Genomic DNA, 20,774 nt, shown 5'->3' with positions numbered 1-20,774 from the left:
ACGTGAAGGGTCATTCTCAGTTGATTCTCAGAATGTGGCTGTGCCTGGTTCTATAGCTACGTGTAGTTGGATGGTGTGAATTTCTGGTATTGCAGTGCAGTGAAGGGATGCCCCCCCCCCCCCCCCACGATTATACATTGATAGCATTATCTAAGCATAAGCTACCATTGTTTATCCTGCAAAAAAACTGTTTTATGCAAAAGAGGAAAATAACTATGGAGTATGCTCCTGGTGAAGCTACAACAAGAAGGTCTTCTCCACACTCAATATGTCAGCTATTTCTTTTATTTAAAAAATATTGATTACAATTGACAAAAACATATATATATATATATATAGTACAGCTGACAGGCAATTTATGCACAGCCTCCGGTAGACAAAGGTGATGAGAAGACATAAGAGGATATTACAAAACACATAAGATGAAAGAAAGAGACAAAGGTAATGAAGGAAGAACTCAGAAATACTCAGGTATGGTAAATCCCCGCACAGAACCAAGATAGAGAACAGATATTAGTTGGGGTACTATCATTATAATAATTTAGTCCCCAGTTGTTGCAGAACTTTGCTTGCAGTCACCTATATGGAGCTGCAGATGTTCCCTTAGGCATCAAAACATTGGTGAGCAGTGTTCTCCTAGCTTCTCTGGATTGTAGATGTGTACAGTACACTTTAATTGCTTCAATTTAAGCTATATCCTAATATCTCCATCAAGCATTTCAGATCCTGGTGGTGAAGAAGAAATGAATCTGGACTTTAAGGTCTTCACATCTGGACTGACCTGAAAACAATTAGAAAGGTAACTATTCTGTTTGTCCACAGCATTTCTGGTGATGATATCAATATGTGATGTGGTTGCTAGTACATGTTGGGCATTAAATTTACAATTCATTGCTGGCTGCAAGCTCTTAATTCAGGATTAGCAGCAGAACTTTTAGCAAAAGCTAACAGCTTGGAAAGCTATGAGTGTGGTGCACCATGTTCAGGGACACAGGTCAATGTCTTATTGCTTCTTGTTTTGCAAACTCTTGGCCAGGTTTTGAAGCTGGTTACGGAGATTGTCTATGGAGGGGTTGAACCACTTTTTCATTTGGTCTGACAGCTTGTCTACACTGCTCTTAACATCAGAGGTCATTTTCTTGACTTTGCTCTGCACATCTTTTGCCACTGAGGCAAATCTGTCCCTGAGCTGTTTCCCTTGTTCATCCATGACATCTTTTAGAGACTGAAGACGTTCTTGTCCCTTTTTCTTCAGATTAGACACATAGGGGTCAATAGTTTTACGGAGATTTTCTATCTTTTCCTGAGTGTTCTTGCTGAGGTCTTCCCCATATTGGTTGAGTTTCTGCTTAAGATCTTCACTATCTTTTTGTAGGCGTTTTTTTAACTTCTTCATGTACATGTTAACTTTTCCTTGGACGTCTTCGATGTTCTGATCAAACATGGAGCGCAAGTCTCCTGAATACTGGATGGCCCGAGACTTTGTGTCCTCCATGTCACTCTTGAGTTTATCAGCTAGAGAAGAGACCTCATCGTTGAAACGTTGCTGAGCATCCTGAGCCATAGGTCCAACCTTACTCTTTAAATCATCAGCATAATTGCTCAGTTCTTGCATAGTTTCCTTGATAAGTCCACTAAAAATAAGGACATGGAAGGTTTAGGGAAATGTACAGTAGCAGATAAGTATGATCAAAATACACTAGTACTACAGGCGTGGGTCCCAGAGTTCGAGACCTGCACCTGTATCTAGAACAGAGCCCCCAAAGTGAACGAGAGTGCACTGCACATGCTCAGTGTGCTCCCCATTCACTTCTATGGGAGTTCAGAAAATAGCAGAGCAAGCACAAATTTCTTAGCGATATTCCACCTATGTGTAAAGTGACACAAACTCTTTAAAGAAGGTCAACAAAGGTCCAGTAGACATAATGTGAATATTATTGTTCCATTATATTTTAAATGCATTTGTCTATTATATTGAAATGACAAAACCTCTATCCCTCCATCTATTTGTCTGTCTTATCTATCCAGGGGCATGCAAAAAAATCACAGGGCCCCATTGCAAGAATCTAAATTGGACCATGATGCCCCATTCACAACCTTTACCCATTCCTAGCCAGTATATACAGCAGTGTACTGATATGTGAGCTCATACCTCACATGTCAGTACACTGGTGGATATACTATCTTTCCCTAACACACTGCATCTATTGTAGCTTGTAACTCATACATCAGTAGACTGTTTTATATAATATATATCTGTACACATTGCATCTATTATACCTTCTACCTCACATATCAGTACACTGCTGTATATATTGTATATCAGAACCCACTGCATCTATTACACCTCATACCTCACATATCAATACACTGCTGGGTATACTACATACCTGTGTCCAAAGCATCTATTATACTGTATAATAGATGCAGTGTATATATATATATATATATATATATATATATACACAGTTGCAAGAAAAAGTATGTGAACCCTTTGGAATGATATGGATTTCTGCACAAATTGGTCATAAAATGTGATCTGATCTTCATCTAAGTCATAACAATAGACAATCACAGTCTGCTTAAACTAATAACACACAAATAATTAAAAGTTACCATGTTTTTATTGAACACACCATATAAACGTTCACAATGCAGGTGGAAAAAGTATGTGAACCCCTAGACTAATGATACCTCCAAGAGCTAATTGGAGTGAGGTGTCAGCCAACTGGAGTCCAATCAATGAGATGAGATTGGAGGTGTTGGTTACAGCTGCCCTGCCCTATAAAAAAACACACACCAGTTCTGGGTTTGCTTTTCACAAGAAGCATTGCCTGATGTGAATGATGCCTCTCACAAAAGAGCTCTCAGAAGACCTACGATTAAGAATTGTTGACTTGCATAAAGCTGGAAAAGGTTATAAAAGTATCTCCAAAAGCCTTGCTGTTCATCAGTCCACGGCAAGACAAATTGTCTGTAAATAGAGAAAGTTCAGCACTGCAGCTACTCTCCCTAGGAGTGACCATCCTGTAAAGATGACTGCAAGAGCACAGCGCAGACTGCTCAATGAGGTGAAGAAGAATCCTAGAGTGTCAGCTATAGACTTACAAAAGTATCTGGCATATGCTAACATCCCTGTTAGCAAAGATACGATACGTAAAACACTAAACAAGAATATATTTCATGGGAAGATACCACAGAGGAAGCCACTGCTTCCCAAAAAAAAAAAACATTGCTGCACGTTTACAGTTTGCACAAGAGCACCTGGATGTTCCACAGCAGTACTAGCAAAATATTCTGTGGACAGATGAAACCAAAGTTAAGTTGTTTGGAAGAAACACACAACACTGTGTGTGGAGAAAAAGAGGCACAGCACACTAACATCAGAACCTCATCCCAACTGTGAAGTATGGTGGTGGTGGCATCATGGTTTGGGGCTGCTTTGCTGCGTCAGGGTTTGGACGGATTGCTATCATCGAAGGAAAAATGAATTCCCAAGTTTATCAAGACATTTTGCAGGAGAACTTAAGGCCACCTGTCCACCAGCTGAAGCTCAATAGAAGATGGGTGTTGAGTGTTATTTTGTTTTTACACTAATGTTGAAATGTGAATGTTTGATTCTCATTTTTTCCTGCGACATTATTGTTTACTTTTGTTGTACTATTTTGTTAAAAATAATAAAAAAGATTTTTACAAGAAGATGGATGTTGCAACAGGACAACGACCCAAAGCATAGAAGTAAATCAACAACAGAATGGCTTAAACAGAAGAAAATACGCCTTCTGGAGTGGCCTAGTCAGAGTCCTGACCTCAACCCGATTGAGATGCTGTGGCATGACCTCAAGAAAGCGATTCACACCAGACATCCCAAGAATATTGCTGAACTGAAACAGTACTGTAAAGAGGAATGGTCAAGAATTACTTCTGACCGTTGTGCACGTCTGATCTGCAACTACAGGAAACGTTTGGTTGAAGTTATTGCTGCCAAAGGAGGTTCAACCAGTTATTAAATCCAAGGGTTCACGTACTTTTTCCACCTGCACTGTGAATGTTTACATGGTGTGTTCAATAAAAACATGGTAACATTTAATTCTTTGTGTGTTATTAGTTTAAGCAGACTGTGATTGTGTATTGTTGTGACTTCGATGAAGATCAGATTTTATGACCAATTTGTGCAGAAATCCATATCATTCCAAAGGGTTCACATACTTTTTCTTGCAACTGTGTATATATATATATATATATATATATATATATATACACTGATTCACCACATTTTCTTCACCTCATTTTTGAAGTGCTGCCTCGTTTTTCTTACTTTTGTATATATAGTGGACCTGTGGCGCAGGGTCCCTGAAGGACTGTACCCACTGTACCCACATCTCCATTGACTGTGCTTCTGTTTTTCTTCCATTCTCTCTCTCTCTCTCTGTCTTTATAATCATTCTAGTCTCATTGGAGAGCTCATTGTGCACTTCTTCTCCATGCTGTTGGGGGTTGAAGGACCTGTGATGATGCTTTGTGCAGTTTCTTTACTAGATGTACAGGACTCGTGATGATGATGATGATGATGATGTCGTCATCACAGGTCCTCGCAGATGCTCCTATCTAACCTAGAAACTACACCATATAAATACTATACTGCAGCTGGACAGTAATGAGTGTAATTAGGGGGAGGGTCCTTTGGTTCACTGCTGGCACTTTTTCCCCATGGGCCCCATAGCAGCTCAGTGGTCTGCCTCTATTGCAGGTAAACCATTGTATCTATCTAATCTATCATATCTATCTATAGTATCCATCCATCCATCCAATTTATCTTATTTCAATCTACATATCTGTATATTTTATTGCATATCTCCAGCATATCCAAAACCTCCACACTCAGGGATTGACTGGCCATCAGTTCTAGAGGATCCTCTGGTAGGCCAATAATGAGCCCCACAAGTCTACCAGAAGACAACTGAAAGCATTCCAATCTGGCATTGTCTGTATATCTTATTGCAAAGTCACTAACTGCAGTAGCAGAGTGTTTTCTCCTAAAATGTGTATTTCAGTCTCAACTATATAAGATGTCTTTGAACATGTCCTGACTAAATAATGTTGCGTTACATTCCATGCTTCTGTAGATTAATTTCTGAGTCTTATAAATATATTTTACTTTTCTGCAGGGAACTCTCATTCCCCCCCCCATCGTCATTTGCAAACTGAAAAGAATGTGCTTTACAGTAAAATTGTAGTATTCCGGTATATATACATATATATATATATATATATATATATATATATATATATATATATAGTAGATTCCCATAATTCAGCTCATAAACCTTTATTTTATGTATCAGTTCATTTGTGCAATTTTCGTATTATTTTTCTGAAACAAAAACTGCAAAGGCAGACAGAATTTTATCATGTGACATAAAGAGTTATTCAAGGGGTTCTCTGAGACAGGAACCCATGGTCAGGGGCTTGGGCAGGATGGACTGTTGGACCACAAATTTGACATGCCATCTACATGCACATGAACACTGCCTGCCAACCAATGGTGTGCAGGAATGGCATGTGACTGCTAGGTTTACGCTTTGGAAGAGGGTGAGCACTACAACCCCTTCGAAGAGCTGGTCATCGGGAGTACCAAGAGTTGGACCACACCAATCAGATATTGATGATCTATCCTGAGGATAAGTCTTCAACATTTAAATTTCAGAAAACCCATTAATCACTGTATAAAAAAATACAGTGCAACTTTCTAATATACTTTGAATTCCCCACAATTATCAAAAGCTCATCCTGTGGTCAGTGAACAGAAGTATTCATGGTGATATATATATCCAGAGGCTGAAAATCTCAGTATATCTAAAATACAAGCAGCACGTATCACAGTGGATCAGAGCTCCCTCTTGTAACCAGTTGTTTGTAAGGAAATAATAAGGACATGTTTAATGGTTATTAGATGTAAACAGCATTTTTATTTATTCACTGACAGCAAGCAGAGATCTTGAAACCAGTAAGGAATTGAAACAAAATATTTTAGATGTTTGCAAAACTTTCTATTCTACAACAGTTAAAGGGGTTAAAAGGGTTTTCTATAACTTAGGTCATCAGTATTTGCGTCTTGAAAAATGCCTTTAAGTTTTTTTTGTTTTTTTTTATAATAAAATAAGTCATTACTCATCTCAATGATCCCCTGTCGCTCCTTTATGGTCCATCCCCAGTCTCTGCTTCCTGGTCCTACTTGACACACAGGAAATCATTGCTAAGTCAATGGCTGGCTACAGCGGTGGCCCGTAGGGCCAAGAAGCAGAGGCTATCAGGGGGCAAAGAAGCAGACAACTGCACAACCCGCTTGCATAAGATTGGAAAACCACGTTATGGCTGATGGCATTTTTTGCATCATTTTTAGTTAAAAAAAAAAAAGAGCTCATGGATGCCTATGGGAAATATTGAATGTAGGACATACAGACATTTTTTGTAGTAGCATTCTTTGGGTCGATGTTTTTTTTTTAAATCCCAGCATGATTTAGGTGTGTTTTTTTTTTACTTTGCATGAAGTTTTTTTTTGTACCAATGTATTTACCCTACACTGCTCTAAACAGGAAGTGACGGGGTATATATTTTTCTATATAAAATGCAAGTCATGCAAGTAAATGCTATTAAAAAAACAGGTGCTCAAATATATAGTTTGGTAAAAACACCACAAAAACGCCTCAAAAGATGCTAAAAAAAAAGTTACACATTGCACTGCACAAGACAGGATTTTTTAGATGCATTATTTTGGTCCGCAGCCTTTAAAGATCAACTAAATCCATTAGTTTTATGATTGGGGGGAATGCTCTGATATTATAAAGTAAGATGATAATGTCTAATAATACTAAGAGCTAAGAAAAGCGACTGCCGGCAGATGTTTTATGCGCTGTCCAAAGTGACTATGTTGTGCAGATTTTATCATATGTCTTCAGGCTACTATCACAGACACATACTATGTCTCCCAGGTGGACATGCCCTGTCCTGTCCTGGTCATTCCCACAGGCTCTTACTGCAATGTTCAGAGCTTCAGCTCATAAAATGCTACACCTGGTGACAGCTGTGTCTGTGCAGCAGAGTGGAGACGTGAAGTGATATGAAATAATTATATGAAGGAAAAAACTTCATATAGAACTGAGAGCTCAGTCAATAGCTAAATGCTAGTAGAGCTACCAATAATGGTGACTCTGGTGACTACACTTTTCATCACATCACATAAAAGTCCAGAATAATTTTTTATTTTTTTAGGAACAGCTCAACTCCTGCCCATGGGTTGTTCACTTGAATGGGGATGAGTTGCAGTAGCAGGCACAACCCATGGATAAAGGTGGCCCTGTCTCTGGAAAAAAGCATAGGGGGGCTCGGATTTATCATGATCATTGTGTGCCATGATATCCCTAACGCCCCTAGAGGTTGCAGGCCATGCCTCCGATTGAAATCAAGCTGGCGTAGATTTCAGTCATTATTTACACCAAATTTATGCCACTGGCATAAATGATGATACTTGTGCCGGGGCCGGTGGCCCACCTTCACCACAGCCCCTTTTGCCCTTTTGTAAAGTGGTGAGGGTGGCATAAAAACACCAATTAGGACCCAGGATTTGTGACTTTTTGCTCCAGAAAACTGGCAATGGGGGCATAATAAATGACCCCATAGTATTTGTTCTAATCCCATAAATCTCTTTTAGGTATAATTTTTTTTTTTTTTTTTTTAAATCAATCGCACATATACAATTCTGTATACAGTTGTACCATATTGCCTTCACTGTTTGTCCCTGCTTGGTGGCGATCCAGGCTACCCGCTATGCAGAAAACTGCAAATCTTCTTCATTCAAGTGCACAGTGACGGCTGCAGTTTCCTAGAAATCTAGGTGGCGGGAAGCTTCATTGTGCTGGGAAAACTTTGAAGGGATTGCAGTTCTCTTCATTCTCAAAATTGGTGGGGGCCCCAGAAGTCAGACCTCCACCAATCTTGAACTGATGGAAATACCCCCTTGGTTTTAAGGGGGGGGGGACAAAAACACTTTTTTCTACGTTTTAGAGGTTTACTTTAGGTCTATTTTAATAAAAATTGGGCTTATCTCCAATAAGTGGCAGACTAATGACATATGTATAGTGTATTGTACCTATTTTGAGAATATGATGTAAATGGTTGCAAACATTTCTAGAGTGATATGGTCAGTCTGAAGCACAACTACGGTTTTATGTTACTAGGTCTTGAGAAGCTATTGACCTGGCCCTACAGTCAACATATTGAAAGTTACCACCACCATGAACTCAACAATTTATTCTACTCACTCGAGTTCCTTGCCGATCTGAGAATCTTTCATCCTTGAAGTGGCTTCATCTGCGGCCTCCTCTACTTTGTTCAGTGTGTGCCAAAAGCTGTCCAGGGCAGATTCCCATTTTGTCTTTGGTTCATCTTTGAAAAGTGATCGGCCCTGGGCTCCTGTGGAAATATGATGGTGAGTGACATCCAAGCCTTGAGAGAGCCAAAATGTATTACTATCTTAGTACCACCATCAATTCCCCCCATATATCATAGGCCTTCTGTTATTGTTTAGCCATAAATTTCCTTATGGGCTACTATTGAATAAATTACCTGCCAGGAGCCCAATGGTCAGCAGCAGAATTGTCCACTTCATGATGCGCCTGTAGGATCCTTGAAGGGAAAAATGGATACTGAATGTAAAGAGATGATAGGGCTAGAACCCCAATATCTTAAAAAAGCTTCTACTACCCAAAAGGCAACCATCATTCAGTTCTTTCTACCCCATAACCAGAATCTTACCCAATATTACTCTTTATGTCAAGTCGATAGAAGTCCTGTCTTACATTTTAAACAAATTAGTTTTGGTCTGTTGACACCCAATCATATAGCTCTATATTTTTCAGTCCCTCTATCGGGAAGTCTCCGCCCCCCCAAACCCCACTACTACCACCACCATCCATCTCTCACCTTCTGAGTAGCAACTGCTATCCTTCCTCTGCCTCTCTTTATATAAGCTGCTGGCTGTGAGCTGTAAGGGTTGCACTCTTGCACCTTGAAGCTGGAGGCAAACACATGATCAGAATTAGGTTGGAGGGGGCGAAGTCTAATGAGCAATCTAGTCTCTGTACAGGGTTAACCCAAAGATAACTGGAAAGTGACAACATTAGACACAATGAATACTTGCAAGACTTTACAATTAGTCATCTCAGCGTCAGTCATGGTCAAATGGTATGTCTATCTATTTATCTATCTATCTATCTAATCTAACCTCATACTGTATATATCATATCTATCTCATACTGTATCTACTAGCTATCTATCTATTTTCTATCTATTATCTGTCTATCTAGAAAAAAATGTGAGTTGGGCAGCACTGCAATCTCCTGTATATGGATGGAGTGCCAGCGGCTGAGGAGACGACACTGCTCCAAATGAATAGATAGAAGAAATTCCACGGCACATCAAAGTAGTAAAATAAATGTAGTGATTATTCACCAGGCATGCAACGTTTCAATCCGCTTCCTGGGATCTTTCCTGGCCATTGCTTGAAAAAGATCCCAGGAAGCGGATCGAAACGTTGCATGCCTGGTGAATAAAGTCACTACATTTATTTTACTACTTTGATGTGCCGTGGAATTTCTTCTATCTATCTATCTATCTATCTAATATATATCTACTATCTATCTATCTAATATATATCTACTATCTACTATCTATCTATCTAATATATATCTACTATCTATCTATCTATTATATATCTACCATCTATCTTTCTAATATATATCTACTATCTATCTATCTATTATATATCTACCATCTATCTTTCTAATATATATCTACTATCTATCTACTATCTATCTATCTAATATATATCTACTATCTATCTATTATATATCTACCATCTATCTTTCTAATATATATCTACTATCTATCTATCTATTATATATCTACCATCTATCTTTCTAATATATATCTACTATCTATCTATCTAATATATATCTACTATCTATCTATCTATTATATATCTACCATCTATCTATCTAATATATATCTACTATCTATCTATTATATATCGACCATCTATCTATCTAATATATATCTACTATCTATCTATCTAATATATATCTACTATCTATCTATCTAATATATATCTACTATCTATCTATCTAATATATATCTACTATCTATCTAATATATATCTACTATCTATCTATCTAATGTATATCTACTATCTAATATATATCTACTATCTATCTAATATATATCTACTATCTATCTATCTATCTATCTAATATATATCTACTATCTATCCATCTACCTTTCTCTCTGTCTGAACTGACATTCTTGGATTTCCAGGGAGCTATATTAGGGCTGATTCACACCGTTCTCAGTCCAGGAACCACAGGCCGCATATGTCTCTAAAAGTACACCAGTGGGTTTCCTGGGGTGGAGATGATAAAACTTCTCCTAAAACTTAGACCACTTTAAAAAGTGGCAAAGTATGGTGTAAGTGGGTAAATGGGTAAAGAATTTTGCACACAAAAACAAAAAACAAAACATGCAACAAATCATGCGAAAAAAACTGTCCTACACAGAATGATAAATGTTCCCCGTAGCCTTGGAGACATTTTGGGGGGTGGAGAAACCCTTGGGCTGCACCTTACACTTGATCCTTGAGCTGTCAAATCGTTTTCTTGGCCAATTTCTCCACAGGATTCGACCTCTATCAAATAGCTAGAGAGCTCCAAAAGTCAAAAACATTACAAACTGAGAGAAGAAGTTTATTACAGTCACATAGGAAAGAGAGAACAACACCCCGACAGTAGCCGCACCAAGATATATCACTAATAGGCACAGGGACTGCAAAACTTTATGTATCTTAAAGTATAGCAAACTATTACAGTAGACCAACAGCCCTAGATCCAGGGATAATCTTCAGATCAGACACTAATCTGAATGTCTGCAAATAATGCTTGGAATTTGACTAGACTGGTATTAAGTAGTCAGCCGCAGCATTTCAATTACAAACATGGAGTTTACGTATCTAAAGCTACATTCACACGACAGTGGAAAAAAATGGCCATGAAAAACGGACACACTGTCAGTTTTTCATGGCCATGTTTGCATCCATTTTCTGGCTGTCTGGCTGTGTTTTAATGGCCGTTTTGCATTAACAATGAGTGATTTTCATTGGCTTTTTTTTTTATTTCAATTCCAAATCCTGCAGTAAACATAATGTCCTCCATAGTGACCCCCCCATTAATAATGTCCCCCATAGAGGCCCCAAACATCAATAATGTCCCCCATAGTGACCCCCATCAGTAATAATGTCCCCCAGCATTAATAATGTCCCCCAGAGTGGACCCAATCAGTAATAATGTCCCCCAGCATTAATAATGTCCCCCAGAGTGGACCCAATCAGTAATCATGTCCCCCAGCATTAATATTGTCCCCCATAGTGGTGCCCACATTAATAATGTCCCCCACAGAGGCACCCATCAGTAATAATACCCGCCACAGTGGCCCTATCAGTAATAATACCCCCCATAGTGGCCCCCAACAGTAATACTGTCCCCCATAGTGCCCCCCCCCCCCCCCCCCACAAAATAGATCCCTCTATTAACAAAGTGCGGGGGAGGGGGTCATAACAAAAAATAAAAACTACTCACCTCATTCACTTGCACAAGCAGAGGCAGTCGTTCCTCTCTTGATGTTAAAGGGCCTGAGCTCCCAGTGTGATGACATCACCATCCACTCTCAGCCATCACCTTTGGCTTCTTCCACCCTACCAGTCCCCAATCTGCTGATACCCCCAGTCTGTCTATAGTTATAAACTGGGGGTGAATTGATCAAGAGTGGTGTTTGAGATACCAGCTTTCTTCTCCTGTGCGCTGGAGTGAGCTGCGCAAAAATTTTTAACAGGCGCATCTTTAACTGAAATCTACACCAGCTAAGAGCTGGCACAGATTTCAACTATAGGTTATGCCAGTTTCTGGTGAACGGTGAGAGGCCACACCCTTCCCACTAAGTCCCATACCTTTTATTGCTACTTCTGAAAAGTGGAGTGATGCTCGAAATGTCGCAAATGCATAATCAAATTTTTGTGGCATAAAACCTTTAGAAAATGTGCCCAACGGTTTTAGCTTCCCAATCACAGTGCAGCTTTCATTCTGTTTAGTGCTGCGCCGTAATTGGTTATTTTGGGCACCAAAGATAGTTATTATTTTAGATGGTTTTAAAAAAATTGCCTCAAAGTGTTCCTATAAGGTTATTATACCCTTGTGACCTCCGTGTACATTTATACATCATCATCATCATTAATGACGGCAAGTATATAACTGTCAGGAAGAAGTTGTAGTTTTCTCATGACAGAGAATATTTCCCAACCAAGCACACTGCTGCGCGCATGGTGAGAAGATGATGATTGTGGCTTCTGTGCCCCCTTTATCACCATACAGAACACAGCTGAAGGAAAACCAAATACACTTACAGCAGCATTTTTACTAGGACAAAAATAAGTATGTGGTATCACCTCCGAGCAAACCGTATTAAAAGTGATGAGAATGGATAATACGTATTCACTCTGTATATGATAATGCCAGATAATGAGATGTGCACAGTTATATGTGGTGAATAATATATTTATGTATTTTACTCACTTAGCGCCAGTGGTGTAGCTATAGGGGTCACAGTGGTTGAAACCGGACCCCTAAGCCAGGGGGGCCCACAGGGTGCGTCTTATAAAGCGAATACTACTGAGCACTTCCATTATGGAAGCTCTCACTAGTTTGCAGGAGGCAGGGGGAGTGAAGCGCTATACTCACCCTTCTTCTCTGGTTATCCCGGGGCACCGTGTTGCACGGTCCTGACTGCGTACAGCATCAGGAACTTAGGGCACACACTATGGACTGATGCTGCAGGCAGTCGGGTGACAGTGCAGACCTAGTGAAGATCAGGGAGCGAAGAATGCAGGAAAGACCGCTGGACCTGGAGAGGAGCGGCGGAGCAGGGGAGGTAAGTTCATTTATTTATTTTAAGTTCTGATCTGGGGTTTGATATAGAGGTCTAAAGGGGGTCTGATCTTAGGTCTAATATGGGGGGTCTGACATGGAGGTCTAATGGGGGTCCGATCTGAGGTCTGATATGGGGTTCTCACATGATGGTCTAAAGAGGGTCTGATCTGATGTATGATATGCGGGGGGGGGGAACTAAAACAAAGGTGTGATATGTAAGTCTCATCTGAAGTTTGATATGGGGATCTGATATGGGGGTCTGATTTGAGGATCTGATATGGGGGGGTCTGATCTGAGGTATTATATAAGGGTCTGATTTGAGGATCTGATATTGGGGTCTGATTTGAGGATCTGATATTGGGGTCTGATCTGAGGTGTGATATAAGGGTCTGATTTGAGGATCTGATATAGGAGTCTGATCTGAAGTGTGATATGGGGGTTTGATCTGAGGATTTGATATGGGGGGTCTGATCTGAAAGGTAAGGAGTATTTTTTATACTGTGCCCAATATAAGGGGTTATATTTTGTACTGCGCACATTATAGGGGGTATTTTTTTTACTGGTGCACATTACAAGGGGGTATTTTTTGTACTGGTGCACATTATAATGGGTATTTTTTTGTACTGGCACACGTTATTATAAGGGGGTATTTTTGCACTGACACATTACAAGTGGTTATTTTTGTACTGGAACATATTAGGGGCGTTTTTCTACTGGCACACATTATAAGGAGAAATATTGGTACTGGGGGCTATTGGGAACATGATTACTAGCATGGGCACAAGGGGGCATTATTACTATTGAGGGCACTGTTAACACTATGCACTCTGGGAGATAATTATTTCTATTAGTGGGACTTTGGGGCACAATTATTTTTGGGGGACACAATGTTTGTCAGGGACACTAATAGGGATTTGCTTGTTACAGTTATTTTTTAGGTCACTGTGTGCCAATAATTATTGAAGGGGACACTGTCTGCATGGTACTAGTAATTTCAAGGGGACTGTTTCTGCAGTATAGTAATGGGGAGCACGGGGAGCACAGTATTTGGAGTGCCAGGATGGGGTGTTGAGAAGGTGTGAGGATGATGGAAAGGTAACTAAGATGTCTATTTGTCAAACTCTGCAGAGACAAGAGATGGCTGAAAGAAATCATCAGGGCTGTCTGGTCTGAAAGGAGATGAGGAGAGATAATATCTACATGAGAGAAGACATCACTGGATGAGATATGTGGTGCTGTATTTCCCTGTATGTTTTGTAGTGCTGTATGTAATGTTTTCCAGGAATGTCGTTAACAGTAGGGCTGGAGGGAAGGGGTAAGGTTGAGAATTTGGCATGGGGGGGGGGGTTGCTGTTTCAATTTTTGCCTTGGGCAGCAGAAAGGCCATGTGCTCCCTGCCCCTTTCCACAAAGCACTGAGGGAAGGGGGGCCCAAGCTGAACTCTTGCACCAGGGCCCATGAGCCTTTAGCTACGTTACTGTATAGTGCTGACATATTCCATAGCGCTTTACAGACATTATCATCATGTACAAACATTACACGACCATCAGGTTCTGACAGAATGTGGAGTTGAACAATGCTACATAGACACTGCTTATCTCCTCATACAGACGATCTACTGTGGGTGGCTTTTACACGTTCAGTGTTCGAACAGTGATTTCCATCAGTGATTATGAGCCAAAACTAAGTACAGGTCAAAAACACAGAACATGAGCAGATCTTTCCATTATACCTTATCTGTGTAGCCTCTACTCCTGGTTTAGGGCTCATGCACACGCCCATATGTATTTTGCGGTCCGCAAAAAAACAGATCTGCAAAAAATACAGATGACGTCCATGTGCATTCTGTATTTTGTGGAACGGAACAGCTGGCCCCTAATAAAACAATACTATCCTTGTCTGTAATACGGACAATAATAGGACATGTTCTATTTTTTGGCGGAACGTAAATACAGACATACGGAAACAGAAGGCACATGGAATAACTTCTGTTTTTTGCGGACCCATTGAAATTAATGGGTCCGCAAGAAAAAAAAACGTAACGGACCCGGAAAGAAAATACGTTTGTGTGCATCACAATCACTGATGTACAGTAAATCACTGACCAAATACTGACTATGAGAAAATTGTCAAGAAATTTCTCCTGTGGCAACCACTGATTGATTGATGTAATATGCCCCATGTATTTAAAAAATACAACTGCAAGAGTGTTCATTATAATTAATCATACATCTTAGGGTGGGTTCACACTAGCGTTAGGGATACCGTTATGGCTTTCCATTATAACATGGTTATAACAGAAAATAACGGAATCCATAAGACAGAAGGATGGATCCGTTATTCTGCCCATAGACTTGTATTATGACGGAATGCAAAATGGAAGCCTTTAAAAGGCATTCCCTTTGCTTTCCGTCCTAATAGAAGTTTATGGGAATCAAAACGGATCCGTCTGGGTCCCGTTATTCAAGACGGAAAACAAAGTCCTGTCGACAGGTCTTTGTTTTCCGTCTTGCATAACGGGACCCACTGATCCGTTATGCTTTCCCATAGACTTTTATTACGACGGAAAGCAAAGGGAAAGCCTTCGTTTTGCATTTTGCCTGGGCATTCCAGTATTTTCCATTATAACCATGTTATAACGGAAAGCCATAACGGAATGCCTAACACTAGTGTGAACCCACCCTTATACTGCAAAACATCCCAATACATACCTCAGCTTCTGCAGAACATCATAATACATACCTGTTGGAAAACATCATAATATGCCCCCCAGCTGCTGTAGAACATCATAATACAAACCTTGGCTGCCAAACATCATAATATGCACCTCATCTGCTGCAGAACATCCTGATATACAGTACACCCCTCACATTTTTGGAAATATTTTATTCTATCTTTTCATGGGACAACACTGAAGATATGACACTTTGATACAATGTAAAGTAGTCAGTGTACAGCTTGTATAACCGTGTAAATTTGGTGTGCCCTCAAAATAACTCAACACACAGCCATTAATGCCTAAACCGCTGGCAACAAAAGTGGACAAACTTTTCCCAATTAGCCATTTTCCCTCCCCGATGTCACGTGACTCGTTAGTGTTACAAGGTCTCAGGTGTGAATAGGGAGCAGATGTGTTAAATTTGGTGTTATCGCTCTCACACATGAAGTTCACCATGACACCTCATGGCAAAGAACTCTCTGAGGATCTGAAAAAAAGAATTGTTGCTCTACATAAAGATGACCTAGGCCAAGCATGTCCAAACTGCGGCCCTCCAGCTGTTGCAAAACTACAACTCCCAGCATGCCTGGATAGCTTACAGCTATTAGGGCATGCTGGGAGTTGTAGTTTTGCAACAGCTGGAGGGCCGCAGTTTGGACATGCCTGACCTAGGCTATAAGATTGCCAACACCCTGAAACTGAGCTGCAGCACGGTGGCCAAGACCATACAGTGGTTTAACAAGACAGGTTCCACTCAGAACAGGCCTCACCATGGTCAACCAAAGAAGTTGAGTGCACGTGTTCGGTGCCATATCCAAAGGTTGTCTTTTCAAAATAGACGTAAAAAATCATGAATGTACTAACCTGATGAAGGGGACTTAAGTTTCCCCGAAAAGTGTTGTTTTATTCTGGATATACTATACATTCTACAATACAGAAGAATCGTTTGATGTACAATCCATTTGTACCAGTGTTCTTTGTGCCAAAGTCGGGATTATCTTCTTCTATTATATTTCCTTGAGGGATTCGGCCTCTCTTCATCAAGGACACACTCCTGCAGCAGCATGCCAGGTATCTGGATTGTTATTACCATACAGGCCTACAATAGGATTGTGCCTACCTATAGTACAACCCCCCCCAAGGTGAGCATCCATTTTGCATTAGTCACCTACAATATTGTGTAGGATGTACTACCCTATTGTGTGCTTCTTTTTGTGTTTTAAACAGCTTAGACATGCCTATAATAATAAATACTGTGGTCTGATGAGACCAAGATAAACTTATTTGGTTCAGATGATGTCAAGCCTGTGCGACAGCAACCAGGTGAGGAGTACAAAAAAGACAAGTGTGTCTTGCTTACAGTCAAGCATGGTGGTGGGAGTGTCATGGTTTGGGGCTGGTTGAGGGAACCATGAATGCCAACATGTACTGTGACACACTGAAGCAGAGCATTATCCACTCGCTTTGGAAACTGGGCCGCAGAGCAGTATTCCAACATGATAACAACCCCAAACACACCTTCAAGACGACCACTGCCTTGCTAAAGAAACTGAGGGTCAAGGTGCTGGACTGCAAAAACACAAATGCAATCGCACTCTGCAAACCAGCACTCTGCCCTGCCTCTATGCTGGATGTTGAATGAGGCATTGGTGTACATTTTGGCCAAAGCGTAATAAGCCACTCACCACGTCAAGGTCGACCTCCATGAGTGGTCCCTAACACTAGTTCCTACCTTTTATGGGCCATGACAGCCACACAAAGTCCAGGGAGCGCAGGTACAGTATGCACACCTGCGCTCCCTGGACTTTGTGTGGCTGTCATGGCCCATAACAGGTGGGAACTAGTGTTAGGGACCACTCATGGAGGCGACCTTGACGTGGTGAGTGGCTTATTACGCTTTGGCCAAAATGTACACCAATGCCTCATTCAACATCCAGCATAGAGGTAGGGCAGAGTTGATTGCTGAAGAAAACCACAGAAACAAGATAATAATGCACTTATTAAAGCAGATGCAAGCACTATATATGGACTAAGTCCTCACCCTGATATGATAATGTCTGAGACACTTAGTCAACATATTTTGATCAAAACACACCACCTTGACGCTCGGTAGGCGGGCTTAGATGTGTTTTGATCAAAATATGTTGACTAAGTGTCTCAGACATTATCATATCAGGGTGAGGACTTAGTCCATATATAGTGCTTGCATCTGCTTTAATAAGTGCATTATTATCTTGTTTCTGTGGTTTTCTTCAATAATATGGCCAGGGACATCCGCAAATTTGTATCATATCGTGCAGGATGTTTTTATCTTAGTTTTTTCTGTGATTTTTTTTGTTTATGTAGTGTTTGCTTGAGGGAGTGGCACCTTCAAGTGTGAATGCGCACCTAGTATCTTGGGAGTAGCATTCCTCTGCACTTTTGCCCCCCTCCCCTATCCAATGAGCGCCTTAATTAGGTGGTACATATGGCTGTGCTTGCTCCTCCTCCCATTGGTTGCTTGATGCACATGGAGGTTACTAGGAGCAGCACACCATATGTGCGGCGTCTGCGCTCCTGAACATAGAAGCCCAACGGCTTAGGTAGGTTTAGCGTAGGACCCGCCTGACCTGAGACCACCTTGACGCTCGGTAGGCGGGCTTAGATGTGTTTTGATCAAAATATGTTGACTAAGTGTCTCAGACACTATCATATCAGGGTGAGGACTTAGTCCATATATAGTGCTTGCATCTGCTTTAATAAGTGCATTATTATCTTGTTTCTGTGGTTTTCTTCAATAATATGGCCAGGGACATCCGCAAATTTGTATCATATCGTGCAGGATGTTTTTATCTTAGTTTTTTCTGTGATTTTTTTATTTTTTTTATTTTTTTTCAGAGTTGATTGCTGGTTTGCAGAGTGCGATTGCATTTGTGTTTTTGCGTTTGTATCTGTATTTTTCCATAGCAATGTGCACCTGCATAAAGGGTTGTGCGGACTGAACCCCCCACATTTTTTTCTTTGTAGTATATATTGGAGGCGTGGCGATCTCCAAGCAGTCATGCACACCTGACCAGTCAGTCTGCCATGGAGGCTGGTTTTAAAGTCAGTATAAAACTGAGTCTGCTTATATAGCACCTACCAGTAGCAATTTTGCAGAACATCATAACACACACCTCAGCTGCTGCAAAACTGCATAATACACACCTCAGCTGCTGAAAAACTGCATAATACACACCTCAGCTGCAGCAGAACATCATAATACATACCTCAGCAGCTGTAGAACATCCTTATACACACCTCAGCTGCTGCAAAACTGCATAATACACACCTAAACTGATGCAGAACCTTCTAATACACACCTCAGCTGCTACAGAATCTCATAATACACACCTGAACTGCTGTAGCATCTCATAATACATACACAAACTGATCCAGAACATCATAATACACACCTCAGCTGCCATATAACATTATAATATACATCAGCTGCTACAGCATCTTATAATACACACCTCAGCTACTGCAGAATCTCATAATGCATGCAGAATTAATACACACCTCAGCTGTTGTAGCATCTCATAATTAGAGATGACCTTGCGGGCATTTCGCAATGAACTTTGCGCGTTCATGATTCGCCGAACATGCAAATATATGGCGATATTCACGCCCGCCATATTCTTTTACATTGTGAAGAACTTTGACCCATGACACATCCATCAGGTGGTACAGGACAGCCAATTGAGATGTTTCAGCACATGGACACCCCCCCACCCTCTAAAAAAAAAAAAAAAAAATCTGGCCGCCATTTTACATTCAGTCTTTTGCCAGTGTAGGGAGAGGTTGCTATGTGGAGCAGGGACAGACTGTTAGGGACACCAAACTCTAGCTAATAGGGCCACAAAAGTATTATTTAAGGACTGGTATAGGTGTGCTATCGATAGGTGTGACTTACTGAGGGGTGTAATATACTTATAATATACGTTCTAACATAGAAAGTGTATTATAGTGGATTTGTATTGTGCAGCAGTGGTGGTGAGCGGTTCTGCTGAGATACCGCAGCTACACAGAGGGACAAACGCTTTTGGAACAAATAATTTCTACTGGTGGGATTTACCAGTTGCCCCCCCCCCCCCCCCCCCCAAAAAAAGTGAAAAAAAAGTGGGCTACGGTAAAATTGTTATTCAGTGACCGCATAATGTACCTCGAGCCACATAATCAGAATTTAGGTGAATGCCTAATTTTTAAGGTTCTGTGGCCTAAAATAAAATCCAGCAGGGCACATTTCAGAGAATTTCCCTTTAAGACACATTAAAATGTTTTGTCATTGATCCCCCTCTAGTATGTCACTGTCCATGTTGTGGGACTATTTGTGCACTTCTACTAAGTATTTGGTGGCTACAAACATGAGCTGAAGGTTTTTCAGGTTCACCTGCCATTAAAGTGAATGGGCCCCGCCATGAACTTGCGGTTCGCGAACATTTGATCGCATTCGCGAACCGTCCCGGCCGATATTCATCCATTACTACTCATAATACATACCCAAACTGATGCAGAACATCATAATACACACCTCAGCTGCTACAGTCTAATATACACTTCAGCTACTGCAGAACCTCATAATACACACCTCAACTGCTGTAGCATCTCATAATACACTCTGCAGCTGCTGTAGAGTTTCATCATATATACATCAGCTGCTGCAGAACATCATGATAGACACCTCAACTGACACAAATCAAAATACACCTCAGTTGCCACAGAACACCATAATACATACCTCAAAATATTACAATGCACACCTGAACTGCTGTAGCATCTCGTATTCACACCCCAACTGATGCAGAACATCATAATACACACCTCATCTGCTGCAGTACATTATTATAAGCATCTAAGCCGTTGCACAATATCATAATACACACCTTAGCACCCCAACTCTTCAAAAAGGGGTTCTGCAGCAGCTCAGGTGGGTATTATAAGAAAAAAGCAGACCCCCCCCCCCCCCCCACTATACCTTATAAACATATTACCCCAGTTACCATGAA

At 40.6% G+C, this 20,774-nt stretch overlaps 1 protein-coding gene across 2 annotated transcripts in view; it reads right to left on the bottom strand.

Moving 5' to 3' along the window:
• Positions 1-263: 263 nt before the first annotated feature.
• The window catches only part of APOE (apolipoprotein E), a 29,988-nt gene continuing 9,477 nt past the window's right edge, over positions 264-20,774 (bottom strand). The window contains exons 2-5 of one of the 2 annotated variants that reach the window (XM_044272961.1): positions 8,983-9,073; positions 8,626-8,685; positions 8,322-8,472; positions 264-1,634 (exon numbers count right to left, since the gene is read on the bottom strand). In XM_044272961.1, coding sequence (XP_044128896.1) covers positions 1,004-1,634; positions 8,322-8,472; positions 8,626-8,685; positions 8,983-9,073 — 933 coding nt within the window. In that variant the 3' untranslated portion in view covers positions 264-1,003. Of the gene's footprint in view, positions 1,635-8,321; positions 8,473-8,625; positions 8,686-8,814; positions 8,875-8,982; positions 9,074-20,774 lie in introns of those variants that run through there. The other variant, XM_044272962.1, reaches the window with a different exon arrangement.

Source organism: Bufo gargarizans, unplaced genomic scaffold, assembly GCF_014858855.1.
Source record: "Bufo gargarizans isolate SCDJY-AF-19 unplaced genomic scaffold, ASM1485885v1 fragScaff_scaffold_289_pilon:::fragment_2:::debris, whole genome shotgun sequence".
NCBI lineage: Eukaryota > Metazoa > Chordata > Amphibia > Anura > Bufonidae > Bufo > Bufo gargarizans.
Note: the sequence above shows the minus strand (reverse complement) of the source record. Positions and strands in the feature narration are given on the sequence as shown.